Source organism: Herpailurus yagouaroundi, unplaced genomic scaffold (genome assembly GCF_014898765.1).
Source record: "Herpailurus yagouaroundi ecotype Mexico unplaced genomic scaffold, PumYag 214, whole genome shotgun sequence".
Classification (NCBI taxonomy): domain Eukaryota; kingdom Metazoa; phylum Chordata; class Mammalia; order Carnivora; family Felidae; genus Herpailurus; species Herpailurus yagouaroundi.
In genome coordinates, this window is record NW_024412445.1 from 4,344,572 (window position 1) to 4,364,818 (window position 20,247).

General features: G+C 38.8%; 1 protein-coding gene across 1 annotated transcript in view; it reads right to left on the reverse strand.

Moving 5' to 3' along the window:
• The window catches only part of ZPBP (zona pellucida binding protein), a gene marked incomplete at its 5' end in the record, with an annotated part of 118,341 nt that overhangs the window by 78,293 nt on the left and 19,801 nt on the right, over nt 1–20,247 (reverse strand). Inside the window, 2 exons of the mRNA XM_040455045.1 lie at nt 6,206–6,424; nt 19,269–19,418. Coding sequence (XP_040310979.1) covers nt 6,206–6,424; nt 19,269–19,418 — 369 coding nt within the window. The remainder of the gene's footprint in view (nt 1–6,205; nt 6,425–19,268; nt 19,419–20,247) is intronic.

Genomic DNA, 20,247 nt, shown 5'->3' on the forward strand with positions numbered 1-20,247 from the left:
TACTCTTGCAAAAGTCCCTCCAGAGAGATCCCTGGCTTCTCCTGCTATGTGAGAATATAATGAGAAGTCTGCACACCTGAAAAGCATCCTTCCTGAACATGATGCCACCCTGATCTCAGAATTCCAGCTTCCAAAAATGTGAGAAATAAATTTCCACTGTTTTCTTTAAATGTTATTTATTTTGAGAGAGAGAAAGAGCATGAGCAGGGGAGGGGCAGAGAGAGAGAGAGACACACACAGAATCCAAACCAGGCTCCAGGCTCTGAGCTGTCTGCACAGAGCCCGACGCGGGGCTCGAACTCACAGACGACGAGATCATGACCTGAGCCGAAGTCAGACGCTTAACTGACTGAACCACCAAGGCACCCCTCATTTCCATTGTTTATAAGCTACCCAGTCTGTGGTATTTTGTTACAGCAGCTCAATGGTCTAAGACAAAGTCCTAAATAAATGGAAAGATATCCTGTATTCGCAGACTGGAAGACTTAATATTGTTAAGGTGTTAATACTATCTAAAGCTATCAGTGGGTTCAGGGCATTCCCTACCAAAACCCTAATGGCCTTTTCTGGCAAAAATGGAAAGATAGATGCTAAAACCCATGGAACTGCAACCAACTTCAACTAGGCAAACCAACGTTGAAAAGAAGAACAAAACTGGAGGACTCTCATTTCCAAGGTTCAAATCTCACTACAAAGTACTATCAAAAGCTTATGATCAAAACAGTGTAGCGGGGCGCCTGGGTGGCTCAGTCAGTTGAGCTTTGGCTCAGGTCACGATCTCACAGTTTGTGAGTTCAAGCACTGCATCAGGCTCGCTGCTGTCAGTGCACAGCCCACTTTGGATCCTCTGTCCCCTTCTCTGCCCCTACCCTGCTCGCACTCTTTCTCTCAAAAATAAACATTAAAAACAAAACACAACAAAAACAGTGTGGTATTGGTCTAAGGACAGGCATACAGAACGATGAAGTAGAAGAGTGTAGAAATAAACCCATATATCGGTGGCTGGCTGACTCTCAACAAAGGTGCCATAACAGTGCAATGGGGAAGACCACAGTCTCTTCAAAGAATGGGGCTGGGACAACTGAACATCCACACTTAAGTGAAGACTGGGTCCATATTTCACAGTATATAAAAAATATTTACTCAAAATGAATCTTCTACATTTAGCAGAAGATAAAATTTCAAATTCTTGAAAGAAAACAAAAGAGTATACATCAACAAAAAAGATCTCCAACAAACAACCTAACATGACACTTTAAGGAACAAGAAAAAAAAAAAATAAAAAACTTGTCTTCACATTAGAAGAAAGACAAAAAGAAAAATTAAAGCAGGTATCTTCTTTGGAGAAATGTCTATTCATGCCTTCTGCCCATTTTTTTGATTGAATTATTTGGTTTTGGGCATTGAGTTTTACAAGTTCTCTACAAATTTTGGATACTGACCACTTATCAGATGTATCATTGGCAAATATCGTCTCCCATTCTGTAGGCTGCCTTTTAGTTTTTGTTGATTGTTTCCTTCACTGTGCAGAAGGTTTTTATTTTTATGTAGTCCCAATAGTTCATTTTTGCTTTCATTTCCCTTGCCTCAGGAGACGTATTTTGAAAGAAGTTACTATAGCCAATGTCAATAAAGTTACTGCCTGTGTTCTCTTTTAGGATTTTTATGGTTTAAGGTCTCACTTTTAGGTATTTAATCCATTTTGAATTTATTTTTGTGTACACAGTAAGAAAGTGGTCCAGTTTCATTCTTTTGCATGTAGCTGTCCAGTTTTCCCAACACCATGTTGAAGAGATGGTCTTTTTCCCACTGGATATTCTTTCCTGTTATGTCAAAGATTGATTGACCATATAGCTGTCAGGCTTATTTCCAGATTTTCTATTCTGTTCTAGTGATCTATGTATCTATTTTTGTGCCAGTACCACACTGTTTTGATCACTACAGCTTTGTAATGTAACTTGAAGTCTGGAATTTCGATGCCTCCAGCTTTGCCTTTCTTTTTCAAGATTGCTTTGGCTGTTTAGGGTCTTTTGTGGTCCATACAAATTTAAGGATTGTTTCTTCTAGTTCTATGAAAAATGCTGTTGGTATTTTGATAGGGACTGCATTAAAAGTGTAGACTGCTTTGGGTAGTATAGACATTTTAACAATATTTGCTCTTCCAATCCAGAGGGGAGGTGGATGGGGGGATGGGCTAAATAGGTGATGGGGATTAAAGAGTGCACTTGTCATGATGAGCACCAGGTGATACATGGAAGTTGAATTACTAGGTTGTACGCCTCAAACTAATATAACACTATGTGTTAACTAACTGGAAGTAAATAAAAACTCAAAAGAAATTAAAGCAGAAATAAATGGAATAGGGAACAGGAAAAATAAAATTATTAACAAAAAGAAGAGCTGGTTTTCGGAATTATTTTTTTTTATGTTTATTTCCTTTTGAGAGAGAGAGAGAGAGAGAGAGAGAGAGAGAGAAAGCATTAGTGGGGGAAGGGCAAAGAGAGAAGGAAGCACAGAATCTGAAGGAGGCTCCAGGCTCCATGCTGAGCTGTCAGCATAGAGTCTAACACAGGGCTCAAACTCACGAATGGTGAGATCATGACCTGGGCTGAAGTCAGATGATGATTAACTGACTGAGCCACCCAGGTGCCCCCGGTTCTTTGAAAAAATAACAAAATGGATAACCTTTAGCTAGACAAGCAAAAAAAAAAAAAAAAAAAAAAAGATCCCAAATAAATACAATTATAAATGAATCTGGAGACATTACAACTGATACCAAAGAAATACAAAGGATCATTAAAGGTGGCTATGAATAACTATATACCAAGAACTGGACAACCTAAAATAAATGGATCCATTCTTAAAAACATATAGCCTAACAAGACTGAATCATGACAAAACAGAAAATCTGAACAGATCAACAACAAGTAGAGAATTGAATCTGTCACCAAGACCTCCCCAAACAGAAAAATACCAGGACCAGATAGCTTCACTGGCAAATTCTGCCCAATATTTTTAAAAACTCAATGTCAATCCTTCTCAAACTTTTTTAAAAAAACTGAAGAAAAGGTAACATGCCCAAGCTCATTTTACATGGCCACTGTTATCCCTGATACCAAAGCCAGATACAGACACTACAAGAAAAAAAACTACAGACCAATACCCCTGATGAATACAGAAGGAAAGATTCTCAACAAAACACCAGCAAGCCAACTTCAATAGCACATTAAAAGCTTCGTACCCCATGATCAAGTAGGAGTCATCTCTGGGATGCAAGGATGGTTCAACATATGCAAATCAACAAGTATGATGCATCACATGAATAGAATAAAAAAAATCCTATGAGTATCCCAGTAGATGCAAAAGTGTTTGGCAAAATTCAATAGTCATTCACAATGAAAACTCCCAACAAATCAGGTCAGAAGGAAAGTACTCCAACATATTAAAAGCCTACAGCTAACATCATACTCAATGGTAAAAGGTTGAAAGATTTTTCTCTAAGATCAAGAACAAGACAAGGAGGCCTATTCTCACCATTCCTATAGTAACAGTATTAGAAGTCCTGGCCCGAGCAATCAGGCAAGAGAAAGAAAAGGCATCTGAATGAAAATGGAATGAGTAAAAATGTCTGTGCCTGCAGATGATGCAATCATACGTACAGAAAATGCAAGAGACTCCACCAAAAAAATTGTTAGACCTAATAAATGAATTCAGTAATGCTGCAGAACACAAAATCAACATACAAACATAAATTGCATTTCTATACAGTAACAAGTTACTTTAAAAGAAATAAAGAAAACAATGCCACTCATAATAATATCAGAAACAACAATATAATTAGGAATAAACTTAAACAATAAGGTAAAAAGATCTGTACACTGAAGGCAGTAAGATATTGATAAGGAAACTAAAGACTCACAAATAAGTAGAAAGATATCCCAGGTTCATAAGGTTAAGAATCAACATTGTTAAAATGTCCATACAACCCAAACAATCTATGGATTCAATACAATCTTTATCAAGATTCCACCAGCATCTTTTACAGAAATATAAACACTCAAATTCTTATGGGACCACAAAGAATCCTGAATAACCAATGTACTTCAGGGAAGGAAAAAAACTGGAGGCAATACACTTCTAATTTCAATGTATATTACAAAGGTACGGTAATCAAAAGAGTATGGTACGGACATAAAACACATATCTATGGAACCGAGTTGAGAGCCCAAGAAATAAACTCATGCATATAAGGTCAAAGGAGCCAAGAATACTCAATGGAGAATAGGTAGTCTCTACAATAAATTGTACTGGGAAAACCAAACAGTCACATGCCAGAGAATTAAACTGGACTCTGATCTCACGCCAATCCCAACCATTAATTTGAACTGAAGATTTAAGTGTAAGACCTAAACCATAAAATTCCCAGAAGAAAACATACAAAAAAGCTCCTTAGTGAACATACCAATGACTTTATGAATATGACAGCCGAAGCACAAGCAACGAAACCAAACCAAAACATGGACCTATATCAAATTAGAAAACTTCTTCACAGTAGAGGAAACGACTGTGTGTAAGGATGTATCCATACAGACACAATGGAACAGCATTTATCTGTGAAGAAAAAGCAAATTCTACCATCTGCAACAAAGTGGATGGACCTTGAGGGCATTGTGCTGAGTGAAATTAAGTCAAACAGAGAATGACAAATACTTTCATCTCATTTACATGTGGAATCTACAAAAACCACTCATAGGAACAGAGAACTGACTGGTGGATGCTGGGTTAGAGGGTAGGGCCTGAGGGAAATGGATGAAGTTAGACCAAGGATACAAACTTCTAGTTAGAAAATGAATAAGCATATGGATATAATATAGAGCATGGTGAATACGGTTAACAATAAGGTATATTTGAAAGTTGCTATAAGAGCAGATTGTAAAAGTTCTCACCACGATAAAATAATAAGATAAAATAAACTGTAACTATGTGAGATGTGTTCACTTTACTGTGGTAATCATGTTGTAATATATATGTGTATCAAATCCTTATTCCTTACTTCTTCAACTTACATAATGTTACGTATCAATTTATTTCAGTAAAGCTGGAAAAAGAAATACTGGACGAAGGACTTCAATATACTTTTCTCCAAAAAAGAATACACACAAATGGCAAGTAAGCACATGAAAAGGTGCTCGGCATCATTAGTCATTAGAGAAATGCGTCTCAAGCCCACCGTGCCTTGTTTCCATTACCATCATTTTTCTCTTATGGGTTCAACTATACTTCCAAGGTTTTCTAAGGACTATTAAATGACTAATAACAGCACCTATTAAATACACTGGGTAAAAGACCTCATGACTCATGAATGCTAACAGTGGGTCCTTGAAGAGCTGAAGAACCAGTCTAACTATGATACTTTGTCTCAGCAGCTGCAGAATAACTTTCACAATTTTTCTGGAGAAGGAGAAAAGCAGTAAGGAAGATAAAAAAAAAGACAGTGAAAATGGGGCTGAACTTCTCTTCTTCTTTTCCTGTAAACTTCACACCTCTCAGATGTGTCTAAAAATTTAATCCTAGATGTCCAAAAAAAAATAGAGAGAGAGGAGTGAATACAAACACCAGCAGGAGAGGAATCAAGGACAGAGTAAAGAAGAAAGAAAGGAGTATGGCAAGCAAGATCATTTGAGATGGAAAGGGGACAGAGTCAATTGCCATGGGACCCAGTAAAACACACCGACAGTTATTCCAAAGTGCTCATTCATCAACAAGCCCTTTATATAAGTCTAAAATCAATTCCTCGAAATTCCTTGAAATTTCCAGAAAATACTGGGCCTCCACTCTATGTTATTAGGAAAAGCACTGTAAGCTGTTAGAACTGTCCCTCTGATCTATATTAACTCATCTTATTGCACTTAGATGCTTTTTGCAAATTAAATCCTGTAGTCAAATATCAAGATAGGCATTTCCTTATACTAACCCCATTCTCTAATAAGTTACCATAGCAAGGTTTAGTTATTTGAGAGTGCAAAATTTTCACTGAGCACGCAAATCAGTAGAATTTTATTTTGGGGCCTATCAGAACTAAGCCAGAGTAGAGAACATGAAAAGTATTCAGATCTATAACATTTACATTCTAAAAATGTTGTTGGTAATTCACATGTCTTTAAAATTTGCTATTCGTTTTCTGTAAAGAACTGTGTTTACTTACCTGAAAATGTAAAGAACAATTCATTCTGCAAACCAGCTCTTTGCATTTTAACATGATGGCATTCAGACTTCAGTAAAGAAACCTCACATGAAAGGTCAAGAACCAATTTGCTTAAAATCTGAAGAAGTTTCTTCTCAAAAGAAATATTATAAATACTATTGCAAGGAGCTGCATGATATCGAGCCGTGAACTGGTAATAATAATGAGGCTCACGATAAGCTGTAAAAAATTAAACAGAATAACACAAAAGCGGTTATTTAAGCAATTCAAATGCATTGCAACTACTCAAGAGAAATCATTACTTGGAAGAAGTTCATAGTATTTTTATATCCATTCTGAGGAAACTGAGGGATACGGGGGTTATGTCACACTCCCATGCCTATGGTGTCAAAACTAAGATTCTAACCGAGAAACCTGCCCCAGACTCTACGCCCTTAACCAATATATTATTCTTACTCAAACTTAGGAATGAAAGTTCTCTTAATATTCATCTTAGAATAAACTATAGTCATATAATTACCAGCTATAAGCAACAAATAGTATGTTTCTCATAAATCTACCAGTTTTATCGAGTGCCATTACAATATCTGAAATGGGGAACGTTTTTCCTGCCCTTTTCAATATATAACTGAAATGACACAAAAAAATAAAGATGATAAGAAATCCATAATAATTACATATATTATGTAACCACATGCTCTGACACAAATCAAAATCCAAATCAACAATTAAAATCCATCAAACACAGCTTGGAGCCTGGAACCTGCTTTTGGATTCTGTGTCTCCCTCTCTCCCTCTCTCTCTCTCTCTCTCTCTCTCTCTCTCTCTGTCCCTCACCTGCTCATGTTCTGTCTCTGTCTCAAAAATAAACATTAAAAAAATTTTTTTAAATAAATAAAATCCGTCAAACATGTGAAAACAAACTACTACTAAATAACAAATGGTACACCTAATAAAGTAATGACTATTAAAAATATTATTAAAACAATTATAGTAGCAGGACATGACAGCTGGAGAAACAGAAGCCCACATCCCAATGAAAAATAATGTAAATTATTTTTAAAAAACAACCATTTATAATCTCTGAAAATGGTCCTAATGCAAGCAGAAAGAGAGAGGGGTTCCCAGAAAAAGAACGACAGTTTCCGAGATGTGTGAAAAGTTATTTTAGGCCCTGCTGGCCTAGGAAAGAGTGTAGGAACTAACAGGCCAGGAGACAGTCTAATGATTGCTGAGGGAGCATCAGGCGAGCTGACACCCGGCAAACACCCCCCACCCCCAGTAAGGTGGGCTCTGCGCGACATTCCTGGGGCACTCCTGACCGCCCAAGAACAAATGAAAGGGAAAAAACAATTTAACTGATAAGCGATCACAGTCACGCAGGACATGAGTCTCCACCAGTTTACAAATACCTTAGTAAATGACGAGAAAAAGGCAATCCTATCAATAGCCTAATCTCCAGAAACCCACAGACTTAGTTTCCTGGAGCCCCAACATCACCCTCCTCTCCACAGTGATGTGGGAAACAAAGACAAGAAGGAAGTGGTAAATAAAATTAAATTTTTTTATTTTATTTTTTTTTACGTTTATTCCTTTTTTTTTATAAAGACAGAGCGTGAGTGGGGGAAGGGCAGAGAGAGAGCAAGACACAGAATCCGAAGTAGGCTCCAGGCTCCCAACTGACAGGATAGAGTCTGATGCGGGGCTCGAACGCACGGGCCGTGAGATCATGACCTGAGCCGAAGTCGGACGCCCAACTGACTGAGCCACCCAGGTGCCCCCAATTAAATTTCTTTATAACCCATTGACAATATTTAATGTTTCTCAAATGTTACACATATTTGTCAATAGTATAGCCCATTGACAAATGTTTGAGACAGGCAGAGTAAAACATTCCTCCAATAAACTCCCAACTGTCTTAATGTTAATGCCTTCCTGGAGGGAAAACAGCCTTAGCCTGACAACAGCAAGGCCTCAGGGACATTATGAGTCCTCTTTAGCACATTGAAGTCCTTCTGGAGGCCTCTATAGAACCAGTCAATCCTCATAAACCCAGTGCAGCTCTTTCTGCCCCCAGGTCCTGTCCCCGTGCTTTAATAAAATCACCTTTTTGCACCAAAGACATCTCCAGAATTATTCTTGGCCAACAGCTCCGACCCACCATCACTCCAAAACCGCACCAATATCAGCGACAATAAATCGGTGATAAAATTCCCGGTGCTAGTTAGTTCTGACAAATATCTCAATTAATTATGAGCGGACAACAGTTCACTGCATTTTATTCCATCACCAGCTTTTAAAAGAATCGACGTAAAACGTCAAAGCTGAAAAACAGCTAAGAGACGGAGTCCAAAGCCACTCATTTTGTGGACTTGCAAACTATTGGCGGGGAATGCCAAGCGATTTAAACACACTTTTGGGTGGCAGTAGGGGAGATGAGGCACCACCAAAGAGGTGAAATGCCACTTGCCTGCCAACACAATCCTAGACCAATCCACAGGCTGGTGGCTGAGGCGCCGGTTGGGGAGGAAAAAGTGTGCACAAACTAGGGCAGACTAAACATGTTCTTGTACTAAACAAAGCCAGAAGATATTCATAAACTATTATCTACTATTCTTTTCTGATAACGGAAATACTGTCGGTAGGAAGACAAACAAAAAATCTGTACACAAACAAAAACAAACCCATATTTTAAAACTCCCAGTGCAGACTCAAAAGTGAAGCCTGACCCGCCACACACGCTTCAGGTACCTTTGCGGGATCTAAAGCCCTCCGAGTGCTCAGATTCTGGACCCACCAAAGCCAGAGAACTGAGGAAGCTGCTGGCCCTGGTGACTTACCCCAATTCGGGGAGACTCTGCTTTGGGAAAGATTCCCAATGTTCTCCTTACTTGTTGCTAGTAAAACCCTTCCTTTTCCTATTCTTGGCTCAGTTGTGCCTTTAGGCTCAACACCCACCAAGAGGGGAACTGAGTTTTGGGGGACATTAGGACAAAGAGAAAAGTGAAAAAATATTTATTCAAAAAAATCTCCTAACAGTCAGCAAGAACAGGGAGTCCGGGGTGGTGAACCCAGACCTTCCACCTCCCTCCCCTCTCGGCCCAGCGAGATGGAAAGCACTCCAGACTGGGCAGATGAGAATGTGGGGCACCCTCTTCCCCAGCCCCCAGACAGCAGCCCCCCAGGAGGGGCAGGGGGGGTCGGCACTTCTCCTGCCAAGCAGAACTACCTGCTCCCGGCGGGAAGGTGCAGGTGAGTATGGCTGAGACAGCTGGGAGGGGACGACTCCCTTCTTCCACTGGCCAGCACTTCATGCCACGGAGGCTCGACACTGGCTGTGGCAATGCTGACAATGCCCCCCGGGGGCCCTCGCTGCCCTTGACTGCCCTGGCCCAGTTCACGGTGAGGGGTCCACAGCTGGAGCGGCAAACCCAGGGGTCCCAGGGATGCTGCTGCTACCCCTCCCCGGCCGACAAGCTCCTAGAGCAGGGGGGCACTCGTGTCCTCACCCCAGCTCCAGACTGCGGGTCAGGTGGGAGGATGTGCCAGGGGGCAGGAGCAGGCGGGAGAGCAGAGAGCTCAGAATCTCTTCTGGAAGTAACAGGCATCACTGGAGACAAAGTGCCAGGAAGCTGGAACCTGGGGGCAGTCTCAAAAACCCAGGAGGTCTGGGGAAAGACGGTGGGGAGGTGACTTATAGACTCCCTGGGGGGGACAGGTGAACTGCACGCAGGCTGCCTAGTCTGTCAGACAGCAACTCCGGAAGTCTATGCTGCAAGCAGCAATCCTGGGGTCAGAGAGAGTCTCAAACACTGACCAGGGGAATATCCCCTCAAAGGAAAGCATGCTTCACTGGATCAGCCTTCAGAGGAATTTATGCCCAGGGCATTGCTAAAAACCAACTGCTGCCATTCCTAAAACAAACTAGGGGCTGGGGGTGGGGGGCTTCACATTACGGTGAGTGAGGAGCAAACTTCATGGAAGTGATCTAGACACTTGCGAACTTCATGGAAATGATCTAGGCACTTGCTAAGCAAACATCAAGTAATTACAAGCCTGGGGAGGGCGGCAGGTTCCAGGCTATCTAAAAAGTCCAGGTTCTGAAAAAAATTTGAGTCAAGCAAGGAAACAGGAAAGAATGACTCATGTCCTGGAAAAAAGTAGGAAACAGTAACCACTTGCGAGAATGATCAGATGTGGGATTTAAAAGATAAAGATTTCAGAGCATCCGTTATGAATATGTTAAAATAACGAAAGGAAATTATGATTAAAGAAGGAAGGTATAATGAGAATTTCACATAACTAATATTTGTAAAGTTTGAAATTATAAAAAATGAATGAAGTGCACATTCTGCAGTTGAAAAATGAAAGCACTGAAAGGAAAAATGGACTCAGGGGCTCAAGAGTAGATTGTGATCTGGCAGAAGAAGGAATCAGCTAAAAGCGGTTCTTCAGATTAGAGTGAAAGAACATGACCATAGTCAGTAATCGGAATCCACACCAAAAACCAAGTGTTCCAGTAAAGGTAATTATGTCATTACAAAGACAGAATAAGTGCATATTTCTTCTACTTTTTTCCTTTTACTGATAGAAAAAGCAACTGTGTAAAGGATTTGTGTATGATGTTCCACTGGTCCCCTACACTGGGCCAAGGAAACGACTACAGGTGGTAACTTGAATACATGGGAACAAATGAAGAGAATAAAAAATGAGCGACAAAAAGGCTAGTAAGCTATAAACCTACAAACACACACTGGCTCTCCTTTCTGTTACTGGCTTTTCAGAAACACATAACACTATGCAAAATAAGAGCTATCTATTGATAGTTGTGTAACACTTACAAATATAACACGCATAATATTTATACCACAAAAAGCAGAGAAAAGGAATATGTATATGTAAGAGTAACTTTTCTACATCTCAGTGGAATTTAGTATAAATGTCAAGCTGACTCTGTAAGGTAGGTTAAGATGTATGTGGTAATCCTCAGAACAATCAGTAAGGAAATAAAACTCAAATACAAAGTGAAAAATCACTACTTAAAATGCTACATTAGGAATTATTCTTTTAATTCCAAAGAATTCATGCGAAATACAGGAACGCACATGAAGCAAAAAATAAAACAGCAGAGTAGATCTAATGATATAAAAATGACATTAAATGTAAAGGAATGACACTATCCAGTCAAAAATGATACTGTCTAGTCTCTTCACAGACTGTGAAACTGGATTGAAAAAGCAGTATCAACTATCTGGTGGCTACATGAGACACACTTTACATTAAAAAAAATACAAACCGATAGAAAGTAGTAACGTGAAAGATGATATACTATGCATACAGCAAACACAAGAAAGCAGAAGTGGCTATACAATTATCAGGTAAGAGAGACTTTAGAAGAAACAAACAAACAAAAAGGAACATTTTATTAGAAGGGACAATCCTTCAGTAAGAACAATTATAAACATAGACACACCTAAGAACAACGTACCAAAACAAACCAAAAACTGACAAATAAAAAAAGAAACAGACAACAATTATTAGGTGGGGATTTCAACACCCACTTACAATAATAGATACAACAACTAGGCAGAAGATCAACAAAGAAATAGAAATCCTGGGTAGTGTCATGAACAAACAGACCTAACAAGTATCTACAGATCTCCACCCAAAACAGCAGAATACACATTCTTCTGGAGTGCTCATGGCACACACTCAAATACTCAAAGATGTTGCAGATACTGCACTACAAATCTCAATAAACTTAAAAGGATTGAAATACAAAGTATTTTCTCTAAAATGGAATAAAATTAGAGTAAGAGAGAAATTTGAGACACTTACAGAGACACAGAAATTAAACAATAGCATCCTAAATAACAAATATGTCAAATAAGGAAATCAAAAGAGCAGTTAGAAAATATCTTCATATAAATTAAAATAAAGACAAAATCTATGGGATGCAATGAAAGCAGTACTTAGCAGTGTGTGTGTGTGCGCGCGTGCGCACACGCGTGTGTACATACAATGTGCTTTTATCACAAAAGAAAGATCTCAAATCAGTAATCTAACCTTTAACCTTACGGCACTGGAAAAAAATGAGAAAACTAAACCTAAAGCAAACAGAAGGAAGAAAATTATTATTATTAAAATAATAAAATTTAGAGCAGAGATAAATGGTATAGTGAAAAGAAAAACAACAGAAGCAATGAAACAAACCTAGTTTTTTGAAGAAATGAACAAAATTGATAAACCTTTAGCTAAAGTAATCAAGAAAAATAGAGAAGATTCAAATTCTCAAAACCAGAAATGAAAGAAACAGCATTATTGCAGAATTACTCTGACCTTACAAAATAAAAAATTACTACAAAGGGACACTATGAACAATTGTATGCCAATAATTAGCTTAGATAAAATAGAAAAATCCTAGAAAGACACAAACTATTAAAACTGACTCAATAAAAACACAGAAGATGTAAACAGAGCTACAATAAACAAAGAGAATTAATAACCAGTCTATATACACATATATACGTACATACATACATACATACGTATATGTATATAGAGTAAAGAAAAACCAAAGTCCAGATGTCTTCACTCAAGAATTCTAGAAAATATTTTAAGAAATGTCAACAATTTTAAATTAACTCTTCCAAAATCAAAAGAGGAAGAAAAACTTCCCAACTCATACTATGAGTCTAGTATTACCCTGATAGCAAAACCACACAAAAGAGATACCACAAGAAAACTATGGACCAATGTCTTATGAACACAGATGCCAAAAACTTTGAACAAAACACTAGAAAACTGAATCCTACAGCATAGTGAAAGAATTATACATCGTGACCAAGTGGGATTTATCTATTCCAGAAATGCAAGGTTGGTTTAACATTTGTAAAACAATTAATGTAATATATTATATCAATAACACACAAAACAAAAACCACATAATTATCAGTTAATGCAGACAAAAAGCACTTGACAAAATCCAACACCTTCTCACACACACACACACACGCACATAATCAACAAACTTGGAATGGAAGGAAACTTCCTCAACCTAATCAAGGGAACCTACATAAGAACTACAGCTAACATCACATTTACAATCAAGGCAAAGATGTCTGCTTTCACCACTCTTATTCAGCAAATTATTAGAAGTCCTAGTCACCACAATAAGAAAAATAAGGCATACAAATTGAAAAATAAATAAATAAAACAAAACTGTCCTTCTGTGCTTATGACATGACTGTCTCACAGAGAATCTACAAAATAAAAAGATTCTAGAACTATTAACTAACCTTATGTTAAAATGGCAGGTTATAAGATTAAGACACAAGTAATAATTCATTTGCTATGTATCAACAATAAGCATGTGGAATCCAAAATTTAAAACCTAATACCATTTAAAATTGCTCCAAAAAACAAAATAATGTACTTAGGTACATACTGAACACATACATGAAAGAAATAAAAATAGAAAAATAATAGATGTAAGAAATGAAGAAAGACTTAAGTAAATGGAGATAAACCATGTTCATGGATTGAAACACTTACTATAGTAGAGGTGGCAATTTCCCCCCAAATTTATCTATAGAGTAATTCCCATAGAAATTCCCACATGTAATTCCCATAGAAATTCCAGCAGGACACTTTGTAGACACATTCAAGATCATTCTAAAATTTACATGGAAAGAGGCAGGCCCAAAAAACACAAAAACAATCTTCATAAAAATGAATAGTAGGAGAATTAGAATTACTTTACCTTGTATTGAATGTTTCTATACAGTTATAGTAATTAACTAATTAATGTGGTACTGGCAGAGGGACAGACCTATTAATTAACGGAAGAAATTAGAGAACCCAGAAATAGTCTCACAAATATTCTCAACTGGTTTTTGACAAAGGTACAAAAACAATCCATCAAAGGAAGAACAGTCTTTGCAAGAAACGAAGTGCGTGCAAGTGGATATCCACCTATAAAAAAATTAAACCTCACACCTCACACAAAAAACAACTGAAAATGCATTAACATTAAAAGTGACATTGTCAGGCTTTAGGAAAAACTAGGACGATGCTTAATAACCAAGTTTGATAAACCAGACCTCAAGAAACTGAAATACTTTAGCTCTACTCCAAATTATAAGACATTAAGAAACTGAAGAAGACAAATAAATGAAAATATATTCCACGTACATGGGATTATAATAATCAATACTGCTAAAATGTTCACACTACCCAAATCAATGTGATTCAATAAAATCCCTATCAGAATTACAATGATGCTTCTTACAGAAATAGAACAAACAATCCTAAGACCCCATATAGCCAAAGCAATCTCAAGAAAGAAGAATAAAGCTGGAGGCATCATGCTCCCTGATTTCAAACTCTATTACGAAGCTACAGTAATGTAAAAAGTATGGTACAGAGATACAGACCAACAGAACAGAGAGCCCAGAAATAAATCCACATAGGGAGTCAATTAATTTTACAACAAAAGAGCCAACAACATACAATGACGGAAGGTTGGTCTCTTCAAAAAATGGTGCTGGAAACTGGACATGCACATAGAAAAGAATGAAGCTGGATCACTATCTTATACTACACACAAGAATTAACTTGAAACGGATTAAAGAACTGAAGGTAAAACCTGAAATCATAAAACTCCTAGAAAAGAATATAGGTGATAAGTACCTTCGCAAGTTTTCTAACCTGACACCAAGAGTAAAAGCAACAAAAGCAAAAATAAACAAGTGAAACTATATTATACTAGAGAGCTTCTGCAAAGCAAAGAAAATAATCCACAAAATAAAAAAGGCATCCTACTGAGTAGACGAAAACTTCTGTAAATCATGTATCAGATAAGCAGTTACTATCCAAAATCTATAGAGACCTTATACAAACTAACATCAAAAACACAATCCAATTTAAAATAGGCAAAAGATCTAAATAGACATTTTCCCAAAGAAATACAGATGGCCAGCAGGTACATGAAAAAGTGCTCAACATCATTATCAGGGAAATGCACCTGTTAGAATGACTGTTACCAACCAAAAAAAAAAAACCAAACAAACAAACAAAAACAAAAACAAAAACAAAAAGTAATGAGTACTGGAAAGGATGTGGGAAAAAGAGAACCCATGCATACTGTTTGGTGGTACTGGTGCAGCCACTACGGAAACCAGTACGGCGGTTCCTCAAAAAACTGAAACTGGGGGCGCCTGGGTGGCGCAGTCGGTTAAGCGTCCGACTTCAGCCAGGTCACGATCTCGCGCTCCGTGAGTTTGAGCCCCGCGTCAGGCTCTGGGCTGATGGCTCGGAGCCTGGAGCCTGTTTCTGATTCTGTGTCTCCCTCTCTCTCTGCCCCTCGCCCGTTCATGCTCTGTCTCTCTCTGTCCCAAAAATAATAAACGTTTAAAAAAAAAAATTTTTTTTAAATAAAAAAAAAAACAAAACTGAAACTGAACAACCATATGGTCCAGCAATTCTACTTCTGGATATTTATCCCTCCCCTCCAAAACCACAAAAAAGCACTAACTCAAAAGGACATATGCACCCCCATATTCACTGCAGCACTATTGACAGTAGCCAACTGTGTCCCCTGCTGATTGAATGGCTAAAGAAATTGTGGGCCGCGTGTGCATGTGCGTGGCAACACGGATGGACTCTGAGGGCTTTATAAGCTAAATGAAGTAAGTCAGACAGAGAGAGACAAATACTGTATGATTTCTTTTCTAGTGTAACCTAAAAAAGAGAAGCTCACAGATACAGAAAACAGACTGGTGGTTGCCACAGGCAGGTAGTGAAGGGTCAAGAAATGGGTAAAGTGGGAGGCGCCTGGGTGGCTCACTCGCTTAAGCGTCTGACTTCGCCTCGGGTCATGATCTTGCAGTTCGTGGGTTCGAGCCCCACATCAGGCTCTGTGCCGACAGCTCGGAGCCTGGAGCCTGCTTCTGATTCTGTGTCTCCCTCTCTCTCTGCCACTCCCCCACTCACATTCCGTCTTTCTCTCTCTCTCTCAGAAGTAAATAAACATTAAAAAAATTTTTAATAAAAAAATTAAAAAATATATATGTACCAAATGTATATACTAAAGAACTTTACATATAAAAAGATTTTAAAAGGGCTCTGATGGCTTTTGTGCCTGTTTAATATAAATTTATTTTAACATTTGTTAAAATGTGCCAAATGGCCAAACTCTATAGACTTAATAAGAGGGCTCAAATTATGGTTATACCTGGAGAACCAACTAAACTTAAACATGTTACCCTCCGTAATATTAGAATAATAAATATAAAATAGAGAAAAATAAGTATGGCTCACTTAAGTTGTAGCCTTGCCTAAATTTGCCATAGTTGTGGTACTCACTGCCTTAAAATATCTCATATTGAGTAGAGATGCTCTAACAGAAGGAAAACTAAGTGAAATTAAATCTTCACCACCTGTAATTGGCTTGATAAAATGGGATCTCATTAACTCCATGGTAATAACTATAATATATATATACTGGACCACAGTAATATAGTCTAACGTTAAGTTAAAACAAGTCTTCTAGGATTAAAACTTATTCTATCAAAACTAATTAATAAAGACGTGATTATCCCCATTGTTTCTCCATTGATAGCCTAATTTCGTCTGTTTTTGAATTTGGAAAACATAAAGTGTGCCTCATGGTGGAATACTACAAATACATACGTACATGCATGCATACATACGTAAAATGTGTGGGTTGTGTGTTTACATAGAAATAGATGAGAGACAGAGACAAAAAGACACACACACACACACATACACAGTGGGGGCATCAGGGAGAGGGATTTATTCAACTGTTGCATAAGTACCCTTTGAAGTAGGGAAATGTGACACAAACTCCACGATCACCAACTGAGGAGTAATCTAATCTGGAATACCATGTGGCCATTAGAAAGATTAAAGTGGATCTTTTTTTCTTTTTTTTAAATATAATTTATTGTCAAGTTGGAGAACATACAGTGTATACAGTGTGCTCTTGGCTTGGGGAGTAGATTCCCCTGATTCATCGCTTCCATACGACACGCAATGCTCATCCCAACAGGTGCCCTCCTCAATGCCCATCACCCATTTTGCCCTCTCCCTCGCCCCTCCACCCCCATCAGCCCTCAGTTCGTTCTCTGTATTTAAGAGTCTCTTATGGTTTGCCTCCCTCCCTCTCTGTAACTGTTTTTTCCCCTTCCCCCATGGTCTTCTGTTAAGTTTCTCAAGTTCCACATATGAGTGAAAACATATATTATCTGTCTTTCTCTGACTGACTTATTTCACTCAGCATAATACCTTCCAGTTCCATCCACGTTGCTGCCAATGGCAGGATTTCATTCTTTCTCATTGCCAAGTAGTATTTCATTGTATACATGTATCTTCTTTGTCCATTCGTCAGTTGAGGAGACATTTGGACTCTTTCCATAATTGAAATAGAACGAATTACATGATTTGTTTTAAGCACAAGAATAGCAGGTCTCCAAAGTCAGGCTTTATTAAATGAGGCTTCATCCTGCGGTCTCTGTGGAACCAACTCCGGAATCAGAATTCCTAGATTCAAATCTGAATCTCCGCCCCATTCGCACAGTGAGGCCCTGAGTGAGTCGCTTCACCACTCCGTGCCTCAGTGCTTCTGCACAAGACAGGACATGGCAGTATGCACTGCACGGGTCTGTTGCAGGACTGAGTGAGTCGAATACAAATACAGCACTTTAAACAATGCCCTAATCCCACGGACACACAGCACTGCCTGGCACATAATGAACGCTCAGTAAATATTAGCTACACCTATCATTACTATAAACCAGCATTCATTTTAGGCATGTGTGAATATACCCTTAGAAGAGATTTCAAAGTATATTCCTTTTAAACAAGTGAAATAACGAGATGGGGAAAACTACGTAACAAAAAGGAAGTGTGACACATTCAAAAGTTTAAACATTTTTTGCCTAAGAAAGTTAACATAGTTTCTCATAAAAAAATTATGTCTTTCTTTGGATATATGGGACAGTGTTTCATCAGTGACTGAAAATCATCAGGAAACCACTAATAATTCTGCCGCGCGTTCCGCAACCCGGCTGTGACAAGGATGGTACGTTAGTTTCCCGTTGCTACTGTGACAGATCACCGCAGATGCGGTGGCTTCAAATAGCACAAATATTATCATCTTGCAGTTTTGGAGACCAGAAGTCCAAAGTGAATCTTACAAGGTGCACTCCTTCTGGAAGCTCCAGGCCTCTGCCACCTCCACCTCCAGCTCCAGCTTCTAGAGACCTCCTGCTCTCCCTGGCCGTGGCCCCTCCTCCATCCTCAGAGGAAACCACGGGGGCCTCTCCTTCCGCCATCACGTCTCCTTTATGTGTCCATGGCCCTCGTGCCTCCTCTGCTAAGGACCCTGACGCTGGGCCTGCTCAGCGACTTCAGGACAACCTCCTCTCCTCAAGATGCTTAGCTAATCGATATCTGCGAAGAGCCTTCTGTCCGGAAAGGCAGCACAGGCCCAGGTCCTGGAGATCAGACAGGTGCATCCCGGAGGACCCCAACTCCATCCACCACATGCAGGTTCCCCCGGTGAAAGGGGACATACAAGCAACCTCTGCTCACGCTGCTCTCCCAGCCACTCGAGTAACCCACCCAGCTTTCCCCATCTCATACCTCCACAGACCACACTGCTTTTAGAGAAGGATTTATGGTGGCATTTCATGCTCCCGTCCGGGGGGATGGCAATGTGCCACCAAGAGTGAAACTCGGAATTTAACAGCAGTATAAACTATAATATTGTAAAAATTTGAAAGCATGATTTCCAGCCCCATTTTCACTCACGGCTTAAATTTATCTGCGTTCATATCAACACTCCCCCGAAGAAAAGAAGGTCTGCCCTCACCACTAACACTTACGCAGCACTTTGTAAAATAGCGGCAAGTAGTAGTTTTTCTTTAAAAGACAAAAAATAAAAATAAAAATAACAAAGTCCCTTTAAGACAAACCTAAAGATATTTAAATATTGGAAAACATTAAGAAACGTTAACATACAACTAAATGCACTTCTTACCATATATAACGTATTTTAGTTGAAGATTTTTCACAATTTCCTCCACAGTAGGTTTATACTCCAGGAAACAGGTGTAAACTCCACTCATTCCCTCCTCAAAGTTCTGGAATATAAGGCTTCCTGTGGATGTTACTTGTGTAGTGCTGTTTTCTAATAAAGGAGTAACACAGTAATTAAATTACACGACACTGAGATAAAATAACAAGATATTTTCTAAACAGAGCAAAACCATCAAAATTTACCTACAGAATCAATGAAGTTTGTCAGGGGCATAACTGGTGATTGCGTCTGGTGTTTGTTGACAGCAGATGCCAGGATGACCTTCTTAGTGTGTGAACTGGACTAACCAGGGGTCACCAACTGTGCGGCTGCCTAAGTGGCAGAGGAGACTGACAATTCCATGTACTTCATGCACTCCTAATCTCCTTGCATTGAAATGAACTCTATCAGATATTCGCATGTGTATAAAAGCAGCATTTATTTACATATGCTATAAAGTAATTATATATCCACATATGTATGTGTACTGATTGATAAGTTCTGCCCTTCGTAAGCTTACAAACTGTATGTGAAAGGGAGGAAACAATGTATCCAGAACAAAGACTAACCCAAGATACTAATAACTAGGTACTTCTAGTCATTACACAGGATACCAGGCAAAGGCTGGGTTACAACCTTAGGGTTGCAGAAGAGAGAAAACAAGAGACTGGATCACCCGACCTGCCCAAAGTCACACAATCAGAGCTGCAGTGTTGAGAATGAGGACTGGATGTTAAGAGCCCTTGGGACTTCCGTGTGCTTTGTTACTTAAGTACCAACTGGGAGGAAGCTGTGCTGTGTAACAGGAAAGAGGTGTGATTTAGAGGCTTGAGACGTGGGTTTCAGGTCTACCTTTCTTTCTCATAAACTGTGTAACCCGAGGGTAATCACTTAATCTTTCTTAGGTCCAGCTCCATCATTTGTAAAACAAAGAATCATA